Source organism: Sminthopsis crassicaudata, chromosome 5, assembly GCF_048593235.1.
Source record: "Sminthopsis crassicaudata isolate SCR6 chromosome 5, ASM4859323v1, whole genome shotgun sequence".
In the NCBI taxonomy this organism is placed as follows: Eukaryota; Metazoa; Chordata; class Mammalia; order Dasyuromorphia; family Dasyuridae; genus Sminthopsis; species Sminthopsis crassicaudata.
Window position 1 is genome coordinate 155,608,751 of NC_133621.1, and position 21,026 is coordinate 155,629,776.

The 21,026-nt window shown below is 33.4% G+C and overlaps 1 protein-coding gene across 9 annotated transcripts in view; it reads right to left on the minus strand.

Annotated features, from left to right (window-relative positions):
• SEMA3A (semaphorin 3A) overlaps window positions 1-21,026 on the minus strand; it is a 636,674-nt gene that overhangs the window by 100,389 nt on the left and 515,259 nt on the right. For all 9 annotated transcript variants that reach the window (XM_074268519.1, XM_074268522.1, XM_074268521.1 and 6 more), the window contains one exon: window positions 4,614-4,707. In XM_074268519.1, coding sequence (XP_074124620.1) covers window positions 4,614-4,707 — 94 coding nt within the window. The remainder of the gene's footprint in view (window positions 1-4,613; window positions 4,708-21,026) is intronic.

Sequence of the window (21,026 nt, forward strand, 5' to 3'; positions counted from 1 at the left end):
ATATATCTTGCTGATGTTTCAAAATTAGTGTTGCAGGTGAAAAATTTTAGATTGAGGCAGAAAAAAAAAATACTATGACCAGTACATATTTTAGAGCCTAAAATTGCTATCATTCAAAGTAAATCTCGTTTGAAGGTAACTCAGCAGTTAAAAAGAAAAGGGGGAAAGTATGTGAATTAAAATTATAAGATGTATGTATTATGTATGAAATTACATATGAATATATATGAGTGTATATTATGTGTATACACATAGATGTATTAATACTTAGAGCTATTTATGATTTACTTACCTATTCTCTAAAAAGGGAAAATTGGGTTTGCATATCATTCTAGTATTTAATACTTTCCTTATTCTATCTCCTATATGTTCCAACTAAATAAAACTACTGTAGAAGGGCTGGATTGAACCTTTTCCCTCCAACTCCATGAAGCACTAAGCCCACACTCAGATCACTTCCAAGGCAACATGTAGCTCAGAGTTAAATGACTTATACCCTATGGTGGTTACTCAAAGCCCTTACTGGTCTCTGAATATTAACAGGATCTCTAAAAGAGAATGAACCACCCTTTGCTTCTTTCTCCTTAGCTCTTTTCCTAACTGACCTGAGTCTAGTATTATTTTAAGCACGTACATCAGGAGTTTGTGCTTTAATCTAATTCTCCTATGCCTTTAATTTCTCATATAGCTTTGTCCATTTTGAATAAAAACTGAAAAATATCTTCTCTTTCCCACTTTACACCAGCAGAATTTCTATCCATCCAATAAAGTCCAACTCAAATACCAACTCTTACATTAAACTTTCCATGATATATCCCCCTTGATAATGATCTTTTCCTCTAGACTTCACATAATATACTGTTTTGCATTTCTTCAAGGCCCTAGTCATATGTTGTTATATAGTAATTATTGTGTTTGTGTTGTAATTTCCATTAGACTATAAGATCCAGAAAGGAAAGTTCTTAATTCTGTTTAGCACCTAAAAGAGATGTATTCATAGTAAGTATTAGTAAATGTTTTAAAATGTTGTCGAATGAAATTTTAGATAGCAATCTTTAGTCACAATTGATTTCAATGCTGTATGATTAGTCCTTAAAAAAAAGGAAGGAAAAAAAGAAGGAAGGAAATGAGGGAGAGAGGGAGAGGGAAAGGAGAGAAAGAGAGGGAAAAAGAGAAGGAAGAGAGAGAGGGAAGAGGGGACAAAAGAGAGGAGAGGGAGAGGGAGAAAGGGAGAAGGAAAAGTGCTTGTTAGCTGTTCTATTAATTGTATAGATGTTAAGTGATTGTTAATGATGGAAGAAATACTCTGTTTTGCTTCTTGAAAGTATAGCTGCATTCTCTTCACAGCTGGGATTTATTCAGAGCAGGGTAGCAATTGCTACCTTTAATGAACAAGTTTTAAAGAAAATAATGAAAAATGTTTGCAGGTGGGTACAATAAGAAACATGTTTCTAAAAATACTGGAACAATTTAATAATGTTGAAATTTCTTTTATAACACTACTGAACTCTATCAAAAGAGACTATAGAAAATGAAGGAAATGACATATTTTTGAGGTTTCATTTAAGTGGACATATTTAACTCAAGCCCAGAATAATAGCTACTCATAATCATTAAGGAACCTGGGATTCTCTTCAGAGAGTATCAGTTAACAATTATATTTGGGATTATCATGTTCTCTTTCACATCTAGAGAAGTCTAAAAGTAGTTTAGTGATTGTGTTAGTGATGAAGAATTGGAGCTGGACTATTTTAAAAAGTAATCTGGAACTTGCTATGTGGACAGTTTCAGGTAATCAGAGCTTTGGTCACTCTTCTGCAAAGGGACATCTTCACTCCTCTAAAAACAGCCTTGTTCGCTGGTCTCAGGGAGATCTGCATATCCTGCTTCATGAAGGTACCCTATGTTTGAAAGGACTAGAAATTTTTTCTTTTTTAGGAACAACTAATTGTTGCATATATGAAGACGAACATGACAGTTTTGAAACTGATGTAGCATCCATCTATAAAAGAGGTTCCTTTAAGCTATTGAGTATTGTTTGTACTGCTGTTTGAGTTATTGCCAAAAACAACCCAAGAGAGATTAAATGTACCAAAAGAGGAAGAATTATAAATTTGTATGTAGCATAGCTGTATATAAGAATAAATAAAACATCTACAATAAAGGGAGTTGCAGCATTTGAATTAAGAAGGGATTGTCAGCATTTTCAACAATTTTGCTAGCTTGGTGTAGTTTATTCCTAACCATCCATTTGATTGAGAGATCATTTTTATTCTACTTTAAGTGAGATCATAGATTTGGATCTGATTATCTCATTTAATCCCCTCATTTTATAGATGAGGAAATGGAAATTTAGTGACATTTATAATGTTGCACATTATAATTAGTAAAAGAGGCAGGATTTGAACTCAGGTTTTTTATTAGTGACCCATATTAAAATATCTTTCATTAGTATTTACTTAAGGTCCAGGCCCTCATTTAGAACCTGACTGATTAGTGTTTTTAAGGCAGATGCTCTTCCATTAACACCTTGAAATTTTAGTGCCCACTTTTTTTCTTCTTTCACATTACTACAGATTTTTCAAGATTAAATTAAAAAATTTTTGGTCTTTTTCATAAAACCAACTCTTAACTTTATTAATTCAATAGGTTTTTATTTTAACTTTTAATTTTACTAATCTCCCTTTTTATTTTTAGAATTTCAAGTTTGGTATTTGATTGGGGGGATTATTTATTCTTTTTCAAGCTTTTTTAGTTGCAAGCTCAATTTATCAACCTTTTCTTTCTCTTCTCTATTTTATGCAAGTAAGCATCTAGAAATATAAAATTTCTCCTTATTACTGCTTTAGCTGCATCCCACAAAATTTGGAATGTAAAAGAAGCCAAAATCATGAAGTTTAAAATTCTGTGTTGACTTTGTGTGTTTGCATACCATATGCACATCATCATGCCTACTTGTCAACATCCTCTTTCAACTTTATATTAAAGCTCATGATCCTATAAAGTCCGGTGGAGAAGCATATAAAAGATTCAAATTGCTTGAGGCACTAATTTGTATATCATCTTAATTTAACAATAAACCTTCTTTTTTGTATATTTTGAATAAATGCAGACTACAAGCTTGAACAAGGTAAAACTCCTCCCCTTTGGCTGACTATGTTTTAAAATTTTTATTGTGTGCCCTCAAGGAAGTCATCTGAGTGGAATCATTAGGCCTGATGTGAATAAGAAAATTATAAGCTTGCTATGTTTGCTGCATTCCTCCATGACTAACCTTCTGCTAAACTGTAGCATAAATGGAACAAAACTCATTATTAAAGGAAGCTCTAAAATTGCATGTAGTTGAGGAGTAATGGAGAATATAACTCTTGCTTAAAGCAGTTTTATTCATCATAGGGCATGAATTGTGGAATTCTGAAAACATATCTTAATATTTGCTTAAGGTGCCAATCAATAAAACTATAGTTAGTTAGGATCATTTGTTTTCTGTGAAAAAGTGAATTGTAAAGCACAAAAGAATGGAAGGAAATCATTTTTGTGAAGTCTTTACAATTTAGAGGGGAAATAGATTATATTTTCATTTTGAAGTATTTTAAGTTTTCATGTTTATCATGATATTATTTTTATTCATTTTTTCATAAAATAATTGATTCTTTCAATGATGAATTAAAGAATTTTCAGGTAATTTTGTAAAGCTGATTCAGCAAATTGTAGGCAAGAACAGAATTAGAATTCAGAATCATTTGTGATTTGATCAATCTGTTAGTATTTGCTCACCAGCAGAATAATGAAAACCTGTCAGAACATGAATTTTGAGATGAAATCACACCTTGGGATAGAAAAAAATTGAAACTCCCGAAACTCCTATCATATCCCAATCAAGATTACAACTGTCTCTTTCCTTTCTCTCTCTAGCCCTATCTCTCTTCTCCCAATAACTAGGTTGGCAGATTGAAAAACATAAAGAATGGCAGAAGAGAGAATTGAAGAGGAAGATTTCAATGATGTTGTAGAAGTTAAACAATACAAGAACTATAAGGCTTTGTTTTTGGCTTTTCATTTTTTCTGCATATTTTAAGATTAGTGAAATAGGTTAGTGTAATGAATGATTAACACTTCTAGATAATTCTTAAAGACATAACCAACTGTGCAAACCAATTTTTCTGATTAGTTTGATCAAAAACTATAATACAGAGGATGATTCTTGGGGCTATTCTTCTGGTAGGTATGTTATGCAAACTGAGCCTCACTTTTGTATGGGTTTTCTGAAACTCATTGTGTAACTGCAAAAAAAAAAAATCTTAAAATACTCTTAACAATATGTAGAGATAAGGGAAGACTTTGTAGGGACTGATAGATCATTTCCAAGTCATTTATAGTCATTATAGCCTTTTAAACTATTAGTTTGATAACCCCTAACAATAAAAAGCAAGATTTTGTATTTTATCCCTATTTTCAAAACATTTAAACAGATCACATTTGATTGACATCCTCCTGAAAAGATTTCAAGATTAAAAAAAAGTATAACCTTGGTAAAGGGGGGAAAAAAGAACAAGCAACCTAGTAGTGATCTACAGAAAATATTTTTTTCTCATTTATTGTTGACTACGCACCTATTAAAAGAGATGCTGTCAGCAGTTTGGGGTCATATGGACTCTTTCCACGGCCATTTTCAAAATGTGAATCCTCCAGCTTAAAAATGTTGTCCTGTTGGTGAAAAAAGGATTAAATTTATTTAAGGGAAGGAGTATTTCTCATATGAGTTCAAATATTCTTTAAGAGAGGATGAGAATTTATGTCTAATTGCAAGGGTAATATTTGTGAATTCTCCATAATTAGAACACTAAATTAGAAATAATTCTTCCTAAAGCCAATAGTTTATTATGTTGGAGGGTGGATGGGGAAGTTCTCTTCATTAGCATCACTATACAGATATGCACACTTGAAAATCTGTGTTAACAAAAAATACATATGCATAATTTCTATTTAGCTCTGCAGTTTTGATGAAAGAAAAAAGGCAGAACATAAAAATTCAAGAGATGCTTTACTTGATTGCTTGCATACATCATTCACCTCCTTTACCAGCTTACATTGTACAAGGCCATACATAGGCATTTTATACTAATGGAACCCCATAAATAGTTATTATGTACATAAAAATGTAAGTAACTGGAGGAGGGGACTTCCAGCTGGGGTCTGGACTTTTCTAAATGTGTCTTGTTCCTAAATACTCCAATGTGTTTACAATCACAACATTGTAACATATAGTAGTCTGGTTCTATATAAGTACAAATTCTTTTCCATGGAGTATTAGTTTGGAATTATAGTATGGGTGGTCAGATGATCTTAGATTTGCTGTGAAAAGGACACCTTAGAGATCATTTAATCTAATCTTCTCATTTTTTAGATAAGGAAGCTGAGAACCTGAAAGGTTAAGTAATTATCCAAAGTCACATATGCAGAAATAGGAGAACCAGTACTGAACACAAGTTCATTGATTCCAAAGTGTCCATTGTTCCTGGACACTAAACAAAATCATTCATTAAGCAGACCAAAAAAAGGAATGATACCACAGTAGCTCTAAAGAGTAATTATTAAGTGAGAATAAAAAAGTGATTCAAATGATATTATGGCTCACTACTTCTGTATTGTAGAGTTCTAAACTTAGCAAATGAACCTCATTCTGCCTGTCATGCAAAGATGTTGGCAACCCACCGTCTTCTTTATGAAGGAAAGATAATTGTTTGCCTCTTATTTTTTCCCTGTTTTTCCCATTAACCAAAGCCCAATTCATCAGCTGGGACAAAAAGGGAAACCATCCTTTCTTGGCCTGATGCTCTCATGGCTCTCTGCTATATGGAAATATACATTTTTAGAAACAAGATAAAGGAATGGGTGCAGTGACACACATATTAATTCCACTCTATCTTGGGAATTATTTGCCCATGGTATTGTCAGTAAGATTCCTTTTCTATTCAATATGGCAAAAATCAAATCTTAGGAGCTCCTGGATTTGATGAAGTTTAGAGTGGTCTAGATTCCTGGTGGTCTAAAGGTTAGTGGCTATAAGAGAGTTATTAAAAATCCCTATTAAAATCAGCCACAGGTTTTAGGAGTGATAGAAGTCACTCATTCCCAAATATTAGTTGCAAAATGAAAGTTTATTGTTAGATAGAAATCAATTTAACCAGAGACTGACTTCTATAGTGGCAGATCTATGGGAAATGGGAGTTTTGCACTGAGAATCCAGTTCTCAGTGGACAGAAAGTCCTGGCAGCAAAGAGGGCTGCCAAGGTCCATCTGCAAAGACTTTAGTTAATGGAAGCTTATTATATTGGGTGCCTTGGTGAGGGTTGGGAAGCCCAAGCAGATCAGAACCAGTAGGGGTTGGGCAGCCCAAGCAAGTCAGAATGGGGGCTGGGACAACAGGAGCAGATCAGAACCAGTGGGGGCTGGAAGAGCCTAAGTTGGCTCAGATCCATTAGGGGCTGGGACAAACCTGGATCTCCTACTGGAATTCAAAGGGATGCTTTTTGATCAAGATTTGTGAATCAAAGGCTGTGGCATCCAGGAAAAACAACTTGTCTGAGGAGAATATGCCTCAGCCAGGAAGGGCTGGGAATCTGAAAGGAATCACAGATCAATAGGAAATACATCTTCTTAAAGGGACCATAACCCCCTTCAGATTATTGTTGAGGGCTTCCCTAAAGCCTTCATAATTTAGATATTTTGTTAGCCCTTGGATACTAAATTCTGCATACCAGCTAAAGACAAGAATTTTGATAGAGGTTAATAATTTCATACTTAAGAACTATAGGACAGACCTTAAAATTCAAGGTTAACATTAAAGATTATAATATTACCTTGATCAGAAATACATGCATATACCATAATAACTGAATCTCATAGAGTATGAGTTTAAATACATGATTGATAACTACATCCTTCCTGAAGACAATTTAATTAATTTTATTCTAATATTTCATCACTTTGAATGCACTACACATTAGACTATGAGTTCTTTGTTTTTTTCTCTTTCTTTGCACCTTCAGCTCTTACCAGAGTGCCTGACATATAACAAATACTTAACAAATGTTCTGTGGTTTCCTGATAGCATAGAAATAATTGTGATTCAATTCAACAAATCTTCATGTAAGGCATAGTGCTTGGTAATGGGAATACAAAGATTGATATTATGTAGGCTCTGCTCTTAAGCTTACACTTTACTATGAAGAAAAGACAAATAAATACCATAGAAGAAGATAAGTACAATGGAGAGATCTAGGCAAAGTGGAAGCAGAAATTTGAGAAAGAAATCAATTTGATCAGGAGTGACAGGAGGAAGAGAGAAAGCTTGATGGAGGAAATAAAGGATCAAAGTGATTAAGTAGTAGTAGAGGAAAGGAGAAAACAAGAATCATTTTGCATTTATATGAGAGGTTTGGCAATTTAATATCTATTCACTGGGGAGAAAAAGGTAAAGATGACCTTAAGATTATTAGCCTGACTAAACTGAAGGTTAGTGACTGTTCTATTGGCTCTAAACGACAAGTTAAGTAGAGAGATACAGTATGAAGGGAAGAGAGTTCAGTTGTGGATATGTAAAGTTTGAGATGTCAGAAAAACATACAATTGAAAATCTTCTACAAATAAATAAAATATAATATTGAAACACAGTGAAGACTGCTTTGAGTAAAAAGGAAGATTTGGGGACACTAAATAAAAGATAATATTAATACATCAGATAGCTTAGGAGGAAATAAAAGAACTAGGACAGAATTTTGGTCTATATTACATATACATATGTGTATGTGTGTGAGTTTGTGTCTGCATACATATACTTTATATCTAAAGGATGTGAAGAAGAAAAGAAGAGAGTAAAGGAGACAGAGAAGATGTGATGATAAAGAGATGAGGAAAATCATGAAATGAACAGAGCAAAGGGTATCAGAAAAAAGGAGGGGGTTAATACTGCAGAGTTATCAAGGAAGATAAAACTTGGTGGAGAAATGGCACTGAATTTCAGAAGATCATTAATGATCTGGAAAGAGCAGTTTGAGAAGTGTGGTGGGGACAGAAACCAGATTGCAAAAGTTCAAGAATGAGTTATCAGTGAGTAAATCTGACAACTTTTTTATAGAAATTGCTACTAAAGGCTAAGAGAAAAATAGGATAGTTTGAAAGGACAGAAGAGTTAAGGCAAGGATTTGTTGCTTTTATTTTGGGTTAAAAGGAACTCAGTCTATTTGTGGCTTGAGCAGAAGGACCTACAAACTTCCTCTCAGAAGAAGAGAGATCAAAGATGCCTCAACTCAGGGAAAAAGACATGGAGGACATGAGATTGAGAATGCATTCTAGAAGGTATATTTGTCCAAGAAGACAGAAAGAGAAAAGGATGGGTAAGAACATTTGAAGTTTAGTGAACTGGAGGTGGGGAGTTATAATTGAAAAAGGAAAGAAAGAAACAAACAAAAAAAAAAAAGAAAGAGAAAAGGAGAGGAAGGAAGGAAGGACGGAAGGAAGGAAGGAAGGAAGGAAGGAAGGAAGGAAGGAAGGAAGGAAGGAAGGAAGGAAGGAAGGAAGGAAGGAAGGAAGGAAGGGAGGGAGGGAAGGAGGGAGGGAGGGAGGGAGGGAGGGAAAAAAGGAGGGAGGGAAGGAAGGAAGAGAGAAAGAAAAAAGAGAAAGAAACAAAGAGAGAGTGATAAAAAGAAAAGAAGAAAGAAGAGAGAAGGAAATTGTAAGGATGTTTCCCACAAAACAAGAGAAGGGAATTGTAAGGGCCCTTTAAATGGGCGGACACAGTGCAAAGAGAGATTGAGGCCCTGAAGTAATCTCTGTGGATATTAGGACTGCCCAGTGGGTGGGATCCTGACCATATTGAGATAGCTTCGTAATGGGTGACTCTCTTGCTGATTGGCTGCGTGTGTGACCTCACAGGCCCTTTATAAGCCCACTGCAGGCAGCAGTAGCTCTCTTTAACCTGGCTCCCTGAGCCAAGAGGATGGATAGCCCAGAGAGGTAAGGCTTTTGGTAGAGTAATTATATTTATGTCTCCTGGGTAATAAGTAAGACACGTGGGTCTTCTGACCAGGTGTTCACTACCAAAATCAGTGAGAGAGTCACCCATTATGAAGCTATCTCAATATGGTCAGGATCCCACCCACTGGGCAGTCCTAATATCCACAGAGATTACTTCGGGGCCTCAATCTCCCTTTGCACTGTGTCTTCCCATTTAAAGGGCCCTTACAGAAAATGGGAAGAGAGAGGAAAAGAAGGAAGTAAAGAAGAAACAAAGAACTAGGGGATGGACAAAGAAACAGAAATTGATGTAGACTATACTAGTTTACCTTGGAAATTTGACAGAAATAAAACAATTAACACAAAAAGGAGCCAAAAGTATTAGAAGACATTTTGGCTAGCAAACACTCAATAACTTTCTCAAACAAAGAGACATGGCAATCAAGAACAAGAGAAGTGTAGAATATAAATTCATTTGAAGATTTGCTAAAGGATTGTAGATAGAGAAATGGAGACAAAAATTGAAATTGCAGGAAGTTTATCCGGAGACCCAAACAATTAAGCCACATAATGCTAGGAAAGATAAAAATGGATAAAGAAAAACAGATGAAAAAAATACAAAAGACCTAATAAGTTTCTATTATTTTTATCAGTAACAAACTAGGTACCACATTTAGATCCTAGACTCAAAACCCTTGATATGCTAAGTTAGGAAATAAAAATAACATAAAAGAAATCTAAAATAAGAAGAATAGCTGGATTAGATCAAGTTTACAGAATAGAGAACTATGCTTGAGGGAACACATGTTAAAGCCATTGAGAGACTGAGACCCAAATATATATCTTTAAAAATCTATGTAATGGAAAAAAAAAAAAAAAGATGGTATTACAAAAAAGAGATAATTGATAGGACTTATTTTCCAGATTATAATATAGAATTATAGAAAAAATAATAATAAATATAAAGAATGAGATTAGGATTACTATGATTATGTCATTTCCCATAATTATTTCTATTCAAATCCTATTAAACAGATGAAAAATGAAATTCTGATAATTAATAAGCATTTTTTAAGTTGCAAAATAATTTATATACATTATCCTATTTGTATATCATGATAAGACTAAAAGGTATTTTGGACTGTAATTATCCCATATTTCAGATAACAAAAATGAAAATTGGATAAGTTAAGTGAGTTGACCATGGCTACACTGATAGTATCAGAGATGTGATTTGAACTTGTCTTCCTGACTTCAAGTATAGAACTCTTTTCACTACATCATATTGACATTTATCCCTCAGCAAATATATTTGAGCCTTGTACTGAAGATGTACATTGAACTGAGAGCACAATTAAAAAATATACTTGGCTACTTTGCTTTGGAAAACTGGGACTAATATACTTTATAAGGAACATGATTGTTATTTTAACAGACTCTAGGGAGAGCAATACTTGAAATTTTCAAGCAGCTTACACATTCTAAAGGACATTGGCTCAATGTTAGTTTTCGTGGTCTTGTTTTATTCCTATATCTTGCATATTGCATTAATTTGGAGTGGAGTTAATCCAAAACAGTTAACCCAAAACAGTTCATAAAAGACATATTGAAAATCTACTTGTCTCTTGCCGGTTTTTAGTAATAGTCAAAAGTGTGTGTGTGTGTGTGTGTGTGTGTGTGTGTGTGTATGTGTGTGTATGTATGAGAGAGAGAGAGAGAGAGAGAGAGAGAGAGAGAGAGAGAGAGAGAGAGAGAGAGAGAGAGAGAGAGAGAGAGAGAGAGAGAGAGAGAGAGAGAGAGAGAGAGAGAGATGTTTGAGTAAGTGGATGACCATAGTCTGTTTAGAAGAACCCTTTGGTCTAATCTTTGTAATCAATTCAGACTTGTATTTTACAATGGCTAATTCAGGACACATTAAAAAATTCAGTATTAATAAGATTGATTTCTAAGATAACTCCTCCATCCTGAAGACAACAACAACAAAAAGTTCTCGAACAGTTTTGTTTTACTTTTGACAAATTATAAGGCTTTATAACATGTCATAATAAGATAACTTGCCACTCTATTTCACCTGATAATGAAACATTTTTAAGCATTTTTTTCTATCAAAATCATTAGTTATTGTTTAAAAATTTGATTTTCACAAATGATATAAAGACCTAGTAAGAACATGGCTAATTACATGTCATGCCATCATCATCATTATCAATAATATTTGAATGGAATCTACTATGTGGCAGAACACTGCTAAGTGCCTTACTATTATCATCTCATGTTTCAAAAGTATAATCTAGAGGACTTCTCAGGAGAAATTATGAAATTCTCCTCTACATACAAATTATGTCAAAAGGCTTGATACCTTTTGATAATCAGAATTAAGATTTTAATTGCACATAAAAAGACATAAAGGACTGTCAGAAACTTTCTCAGAAAGAAATGACTACTACATGTTAATAAAATTAACTTCTAATACAATTATCATTATAAAAACATTTAAAAAACAAAGAATTTTTGCAAACAGATCAGGAGAAAAAATAATTTTCCCTAATGACTGAAGAGTTTAAACAATAGAGTTTAGATCTGTAACACATTGCACAAAGCTCCTTAAGACTATGTACTTGCATTCTGCAAGTTCATTCATTTTGTCTCTTTGACTCATTTTCCCCACCTGAAGTTGCTCCAGGAAAAAAAAAATTCTAAATATATTTTGCGTCTAGCATATGTCTGGTTGTCTAAAGGGGACTCAGATATCATAAAAGTTCTAAAGGTAACATAGGCAATTCAAAAAGAGGTGTGTTTTTATTTTATCCCACAAATAATGTGGAATATCTAAGGAACATATAAGAATCCCAGCACAGAAACCTAAAATATGTAGAGGACTCTACTGGTGTATGAGCTGAAGGCAATTTGATACAATAGAAGTACTAGATTTAGAACCAGTGGATATCAACTCAAATGTTAGCCTTCATGTATGATCTTGGGCAAATCATTTAACCTTTCCCAGCCTCAGTTCATTTTCTGTAAAATGAAAGGGAGGGTCGGACTTAATGCTTTTTTAAAGTCCTTTTCAGTTCTTAATTTATGATCCCACAATGACCCCTGGCCTTGCTGATGTGGAGAATGACAATAATAATAAATAGAATGATGAGGAGAATGACAATAATAATAAATAGAATAGCACTCCCCTCACACACATAGTGTTTTGTAGTTTACCAAAGGACTTTACATTCTTTACTTGATTTGTGATGAGACAATGGAACACAGAAAAGGACTAACTTGAGTGTGTCGATCAATATTCATTATAACAGTGAACATAGCTCTCATTCATATAACTGTGCATCTGTTATCGTCCTGGGATGAAAAGTAAATGTGACAGCTATAACAATAATATTAATAATAATATTAATCATTATATATGCTAATATTATATAGTTCTTTAAAGTTTGCAACAATCTTTTCAAATGTTGCTTCCTTTGATTCTCATGACAAATATGGGGGATAGGTGACATTATGATTTATGTTTTACAGATAAAGAAACTAAGGTTGAAATGGGTTCATTGACTTGCCCAGGATAACATAATTAAAAAGTATCTGAGACCACTTTGAACTCAGATTCTTATGATTTTAGTGTACCATCCATATATTGTGCCATCTAGCTATCTTCTTAGTTAGTCAAGATGGGATTAGTAACAACAATTTAGGATATAAGATGGAGAAATAAAGGCAGGGAGTCACCTGAGCCCTCCCAAATTTCCCCTCCAAACAATATAAAAATAGCATCTCAAAGCAAATGCTGAAATAGCAGAATCAATAAAAGGATGGAGAGAAACAATTTCCAACCTAAGACAATTTAGAAGGTTAACAAGAAAGGTGCTCACTGAGGTGAGGGTAGAGCATAATTTACTTGGGCCTATAGTAGCATAAGCCAAAACAAAAGCGTAATGCAACTGAATTTGCAATGGGATACTTCTTCAGCTCATAGATGTCAAGGAGGTCAGACAAAGGAATTTAAAGGGGACCCTTTGCTGGCACTGGGAGCAAGACATTGTTGCATTGCCCATATGCTTTCTGGGTTCTGGTCTCAGAGCAAAGAGGAGCACTATCAGGAATAGTAATCTTGGTCACAGTTGCAAAAGTTTGTGGTCTCTTATAGACAAGAGCACATGCCAGTAGAACAGTTGCTACACCTCTCATTGGACCATACCACCTTGGAAGAACTGAAAACACAAATCCTCTGAAATAGCTTGAACATAGAAGCAAGAAAATCCGAAAGTTAAGATGATACTCCCCCATAGGATATATCTGATTTAAGAATAGAAGCGTACCCTATTATTCAAGAGTTTGACTCTTCAGAAGTTAACACCTTGTAAGATTATATCAATCATATTGAACCTTAAGTATATTTTTCCAGAATTCCTGCCCTTTACAGAAACTGAATATGGATCAAAGCTAATATTTTCACTTTTTATTTGTTTATTTGCCCTGCCTCTTTCCTCCACCCCCCTTTTTGGCCTGATTTTTTTTTTTTTTTTTGGTACAGAAGGACAAATATAGAAATATGTTTAAAAGAATTGTATATCTTTAACTTATATCAGATTACTTGCTATCATAGGGAAGGCGAAATAAGGAAGAAAGGGAGAAAAATTTGGAATACAGTCTTACAAAAATGAATGTTGAAAACTATATTTGTATAAATTTGGAAAATAAAATATAATTGGTAAAATAAATAAATATCAAATTGCAAATCCTTCAAAACAAACGACAGATTCGTAAAATTGAATGAAAACCACTGATAATAAAGAAAACTAGGAATTAATTTTAATTTAAAATTGCAAGTGAAATAACTGTTTGTTTTGATTAAAAAAGGAAGAAAACCAATTTTCCAGTATCAAAAATGAAAAGAGTGAATTCACCAAAAAAAGAAGAAAAAAAAATAAAGCAATTATTATTAATTATTTTTTCTAATTATGTGCAATAAATCTAACATTAGATATTTATAAAAATATAAAATTTTCAGATTAACATAAGAGGAAATAATTTTTAAATAATCATGCCCTGGTAAAAAGAAATTGAATAGCCATCAGTGAATTGCCTAAGAAAAAAGACTCAGGACTAGAAGGGTTCGAAAGTAAATTCTGCCAAACATTTTTGTAAAACTTTTTATTTTCAAAATATGTACATAGATAGTTTTCAACATTCATATTTGTGAAACCTTGTGTTCCAAATTGTTTTTTTTCTCCCTTCCTTCCTCCTATTCTTTCCCCTAGATGACAATTAATCCAATTTGTTTAACACGTGAAGTTCTTCTATGCACATTCCCACAATTATTATGCTGTACAAGGAAAATAGAATCAAAAAGGAAAACAAAATATAATCAAACAACAACAACAACAAAAATGAAAATTCTGTTGTGATTCAAATTAGGTCCCCACAGTCTTCTTTCTGGACACCGGTGGCTCTCTCCATCACAAGACCACTGGAACTGGCCTAAATCACCTCATTGTTGAAAAGAGCTATGTCCATCAGAATTGACCATTGTATAATCTTGTTGTTGCTGTGTACAATGCTTTCTTTGTTCTACTCACTTCACAGAGTGTTTTATAGAACAATAATATTCCATAACATTCATATACCATAGCTTATTCAGTCATTCTCCAACTGATGGTCATCCACTCAGTTTCCAGTTCCTTGCTACTTCAAAAAAGAGCTGCTACAAACATTTTTGTACAGCTGGGTCCTTTCTCTTTTTTATAATCTCTTTGGGATACAAGTCATGTAGAGACATTGTTGGATCAATGGGTATGCAGAGTTTGATCGCCATTTAGGCAAAGTTCCAGAATGGTTGGATCAGTTCACAACTCCACCAACAACATCTTGGTGTTCCAGTTTTTCCACATGTCCTCAAATATTCATCATTATCTTTTCCTGTCATCTTAGACAATCTGAGAAGTGTGTAGTTCTACCAGATATTTAAAGGACAATTAATCCCAATATTATATAAACTATTTGGGAATATAGAAAAAGAAAGAATCCTACCAAATTCCTTTCACAAAGCAAATATAGTGCCAATACTTAAACCAGGAAGAACAAAAACAAAATAGGAAAACTAAAGACCAACTATGCTTGTGAATATAAATGCAAAAAGTTTTAAATATAATACTAGCAAGGAGAATATAACAATATATTAAAAAGATCATATGCTATGACCAGGAAGGATTTATAATAAAAATTTGGGATTGTTCCAGTATTATCAGTCTTTATTAGCATAACTGACAACATAAAAATAATAAAATATTATCTCAATAAATAAAAAAAAAAGCTTTTAACAAAATACAACATGTATTCCTTTTAAGAATGTTTGACAGAATAGTCACAAATGGAGTTTTCTTTAAATGATAAGTAGTATCTAACACCATCAGCAACTATTTTACACTGGAAACTGGTACACTTAGAAGTTTAATACCAGAAAATAGTATTTTATAAATCAGTTTGATAAAAGTAAAATTTAGATGAAAAACCTACAATAGTTCTTGTTATGTTTCAAATCAATTTTTAGAGGTAAAAACTATGACAACAATAAAACCTTTCTTTTCTTTTCTTTTCTTTTTTTTTCTTCCCTGAGGCTGGGGTTAAGTGACTTGCCCAGGGTCACACAGCTAGGAAGTGTTAAGTGTCCAAGACCAGATTTGAACTCTCGTCCTGAATTCAGGGCTGGTGCTCTATCCACTGCTCCCCCTAGCTGCCCCCCAAAACCTTTCTTTTCAATTGAACTTCAGCATATTATTATCCTCTAATTTATTATCCAGTAAAAATGGAATGGTTAAAATATTTTTTTTATCAGTGCAATGTAAAGCTTGATTCACAAAAGCATTGCCATCATTATTTTAGTAGCCTAGTGATCATTAGATGTTATAAAGAATATCAAACAATTATCAGAAAGTCATAGAGAATTGGAATATCTTTGTTTGTAACACTCTCTGTTGTCATATGTAAAATATTTCCTAGATCATTGTCTCACTTTACCAAGATAACCTCTGGGAATATGTGTTACAGAATGATTTTGTTTTAGATGAGCTGTTAAATAAATTGCATATGCAAGCAATAATACTGGATTCTAAGAACCATGTATACAATTAAGCTGCTTCATTTAGACATGTTATCATAGCTAGAATATTTTTTCATTTTTAGCAATATATTAAAGCAGAAATTGAGTTTTATGTATCCTAATTGCTTTAGCAGATACTATGTACATATTATATAAATTACTATGTCATACTTTACTACATGATCACATCAATTTTCAATGGCTGTTTTTAGAATTCAAGACCATTGTTTCTCTCTTTGTCTTATGGATTTCCTGAATATTATTAGACTGTGGTAATGTAAGGCATTTAAAAAAAAAAAAACAGCCATGCTAATTTCTAATCCTGGTGTTTCATAAATTGCAGAACACTGGTGACATAATATCAGTGAATATTCCCATTATCATTCTTGTCTTGTTATTAATTAGCATAGGGTACAGTAATGATGCTTTATTTAAATGGCAAGTTTTTTTTAAGAATTTTTTTCCCATAGTTTAATAAGAGGAACACATTTTACTATCAAGCCAACAAAACGGCATTGGCCAACATTGAAGGAAAATAAGGCTTTCAGTACTTCTTTGGCAATAAATCGAAAGTATTTACTGAAGTTTAAGAACCATAGAATGTAGAGCTAGAGGGGACATTAGCAGACATCTAGTGCAATTCATACCAGAAAGAACTCCCCACTTTAACATAGTCTATAAATAGTCCTCCTTTTATTGAAGGTTTTTGCTGAGGTTATCATCTCCCAAGGTAGTCCATTTTACTTTAGGACAACTTTAATTATCAGGAATTTCTTTCAAACAAGCTTAAATTTGCCTTTTTTGTAATTTATGTCTAATAACCCAACTTCTAACCTCATGGACATTATACACTATTCATTTCTTTGATTTCTCTTATCTCCATGTATCTCTCTGTTTCTGTGTGTGTCTCTGTGAGTGGGTGTCTGTATCTCTGTATCTGTCTCTTTCTGTGTCTGTTTTTATGTCTGTCTTTCTCTGTCTCTGTCTCTCTCTCTCACACACACACACACACACACACACACACACACACACACACACACACACAATTTTAGGTAAATGAATTGTCCTTTTAGGGGTTCCACAAAACAATGCAACTAATATATTCTCTGCTCTTCTTGGGAGGAGATAAAGAGGACGGGAGAGAAAAAATGAAGAATATGATTTGGATCTTAGGAGGGGCCATCTGTGGATCATGGAAGCTCCACATATGAACTATGTAATCAGAAACAAAGCCAAAATTAATGTATTAAAAGTCTGCTCTTATATAATCAAAAGAACACTTGACAGGGCCAAGAAAATAGAGTATGATTCCCAACTTGGACACTAGCCATTTGATTTTTGAACAGTTACTTAACTTTTCTGCATTCCTTAAACATCAATATTAATAGAAATAACTGCTATAGAGAAGCAGCTTGACCCAGAGGATAGAAAACTGGCCTTAGATTCAGAAAGACCTGGATTCTACCTCTGACATATTCTGGCTTTACACATTACACATTAACTTTTCAGTGATCTAGTAAACATTCTAAAACCAAAAATTACAGAATAGTTGTGGAGATTCTCTGATAGAATTTCCACACAGTAATACTTTTGAAAATCTATTAAAATGACTAATCTCCAAGACAAATATAAGAGCAACATTAAATGATTTTATTAATAAATGCTATTTATTAATATGTAGAACTCTAGCCAGTTTCCCCATGTGCCAAGTGTATTTCACATTATTGCTTATATTCTAAAATCTTTTACCATTAATAAACCTTTATCATATATCCAGTTCAATGGAATTAAAACAATGTGAGGTTTGTTATATGGGAAGAGATTTGAGGTATACAGAGATGAATTTCAACTGTTTTTATCTTTAATAAATTGTTTATATAAAAGAAGATAGACAATCATGACTAAAGTAGTCTTTTACTATATGCTACATAAATGAAAAGTATGGATCATTCTGATTCAAGTAATAAGGGAAGGTATTATGAATGATGACACATTAGACTTCAGATTGTAAGAATATTTACACTTGTACAATGTTTCCAAAGGTATTTGGGGTTGAAGAAGGAAGCACATTATATGGGTAGACAAAAAAAAAGCCTGAATAAAATGCTTCAGGGTATGTGGCCAGGTAAGGACTGCTAAACTTCACTGGACTTAGTAATTAGGCCATTAATATTTTAAAAATCATTAACAAGTTAGGAAATGAAATTCTACCAAACTAAAATTCCCACTTCTCTAATCTCCTTAACTTCTTCCTAAATTAATCTTCCTAAAATTAGCATTCATTAAGATTCTACCTCCTCCTGTAATGTTCTCTTTGGTTTTCTGGAGGTCTTTGGGGCAGCCTTCTTTTCAGCAGATTAACCACCACCACCAGAATAGCCAGGTATTAAAAGTCCAAACTTCTTTATTGTCTCCTTTGCCTGGTGCTCCACTTTCTTTCTCATGCCCTGAGTCTGAGTCCTAGGGCTTTTGCTTCAGCCTCTAGCCACCACAAAAGTGGATGATGGAATGAATATGTCTCTGCCTCTTTTGGCTTAATTTCTCACTTTATATGCTCTACACTGCATATAAACCAATCATTATATCACAAGGAAACCATTATTTAATATAAGATTAAATCACTCATACTGAATTTAGAGAGCTATTAAGCACCATGCTAACTAGATAATCATTGTCTCATCAATTCCACTGACAACATCTTGTAAGAATCCTTGTTTCAGAGTTCTGGCCCATAACATCCTCCTCCAAGCCCTTCTCCTCTTTTAAGGTCTCCTTCTTCCCCTCCAGTATTCCTCCTTCCTTCTCAGTGACTCCTCTAGTACTGCTTTTTCATCTCTATTCAACCTATCATATTCACCGCAAACACATTTCCTAAACAATACACTGCTAATTTAGGTTATTTATCATATCCTCTCTTCAAATCTAAGGGAAAAAAAAACACACACACACAATGATTTTAGGTAACCCAATGTAAAGAGTTTTGATTCAGAAGTCATTTAAAATATAATGTTATATGATTAAAATAATTTTTTTTTTCTAGAGGAGACTAGATTTCCCTATCTTTCCTTGGCTGAAAATATAACAATTCCAATCACAAAGGAAGATGAAACTTGTTCTATTTTACCAGAGACTGTTTATCCCTCCTTGGGGTTCCTGGTAGCTAATTTTCATAGTGCTGAGATTAGTGAGCACATTTGATCAAGTTTAGTCCTTAGATATTTCAAAACTCTTGAATTAAGAGATTCGCCAGCTTCAGTTTTCCTCAGTAGCAGGGATTATAATCGTGCTTCACCAAGTGTGGCCAGTTTTTCTAATCTGATTTTAATTGAATGATCTTCTCTTAGCTTTTCTAAGATGAAACCACAGCTCTGATTCTTGGGGCACAATTTAACTTTTCTTTATACCTGACCAATAATGTCTCTTTATATTAATAATGCTGTTAGATAAATAAAAATGTAATGAAAATGAGTAAAATTGTGTTTAAGAAAATGTAAGAATTGGTTGATCTACAAACACTAAAAATTATACCCTTTTCCTAACATTATTTGTTTTACATTTAAAACTGTATTTTGTATTCAATGTCTTTTAAATCCCATTAAAAGTCATGTTTCATTTCATGTAGAATAAAAATGATTATGAATCAATAGTTTTATTTATTGCTATTTCATGGAAATTAACACTTTTTTTTTCTGAGGGTTAAGTGATTTGCCCAGGGTTACATAGCCAGGAAGTGTTAAGTGTCTGAGGTCATATTTGAACTCAGGTCCTCCTGACTTCAGGACCAGTACTCTATCCACTATACCAACTAGTTTCCCGACACTTATTCTTTTAGATAATATCTTCCCAGGAATGGAGTGTGTTTTCAATATGAGGAGCCACCTGAAATAAATTTAGTTTTACATGGCTAGCAAAAAGTGAGAGACTTGCAATTTAGTATCCAATGAATTTGTAATCTCAGCAATGAGGGATGTTAAGAAGGTGCAAAATGAAGGAAGTGGATAAGAAGTTTGGAAGAAGAGGATGGAGATAGTTATAAGAGCTGGTAAAAAATAAAAAAGGAACTGCATCATCCCTAATGGATATTGCCCAGATAACCTCGAAAAGAGCTATAACTGCCTCCTTTCTTTTTAACCACAGTTAGCCATATGACAATTCTACTACAGTAAGAGAGTTTTGATGGTTGGTGTGAAGAAAGGAAAAGTGATTATAGGTAAAGCCCTGCAGAGAGTAAGAACTGGTTGAAATCTAGCAAGCAGTAGTTTGATAATATCAGAAGATAGAAATGGTTTTGGAATGATGGAGACATGAATTGCCTTTCTCTATTTTTGTTGCTGTCCAGACATTTTAGTCATATCCTTCTCTTTGTGATCCAATTGAGAGTTTTCTTGGCACAAATAGTTGCTTGCCATTCCCTTCTTTATCTCATTTAACAGATGAGGCGTCAGTGGTAAATAGGGTTAAATGATTTACTCAGGATTACATAGTTAAGTTTCTGAAATTGGATTTGAATTCAAGTCTTCCTGATTCTAGGTCTGGCACTCTATCTACTATGCCCCTGAATGCCCAAAATATTTCCCTATAAGTATGTATATTCATAGAGGAGTTCTGGTTACATGTATTCCCTTTTGATAGTTCCTTTATTCCTTTTGTAAAAGTATATCTATTTGGGTAAGAATAAATTCAAGATTTAGTAGGAAATATAGAATTATTTTATTAATTTATATTTAACTAAAATGTCTTTGTTATCAGCTAAATTATATGAGTGATAGCTAAAAAGTAAAACACATCAATTGGGGCATATGAAATTCTATTTGGAGAAGATTACAACATATATAAATAGCTGGAATCAGGTTAGTTAACTAGGATATCAAGAGTAAGTAGTCCAAGGACTAAAATAACATTC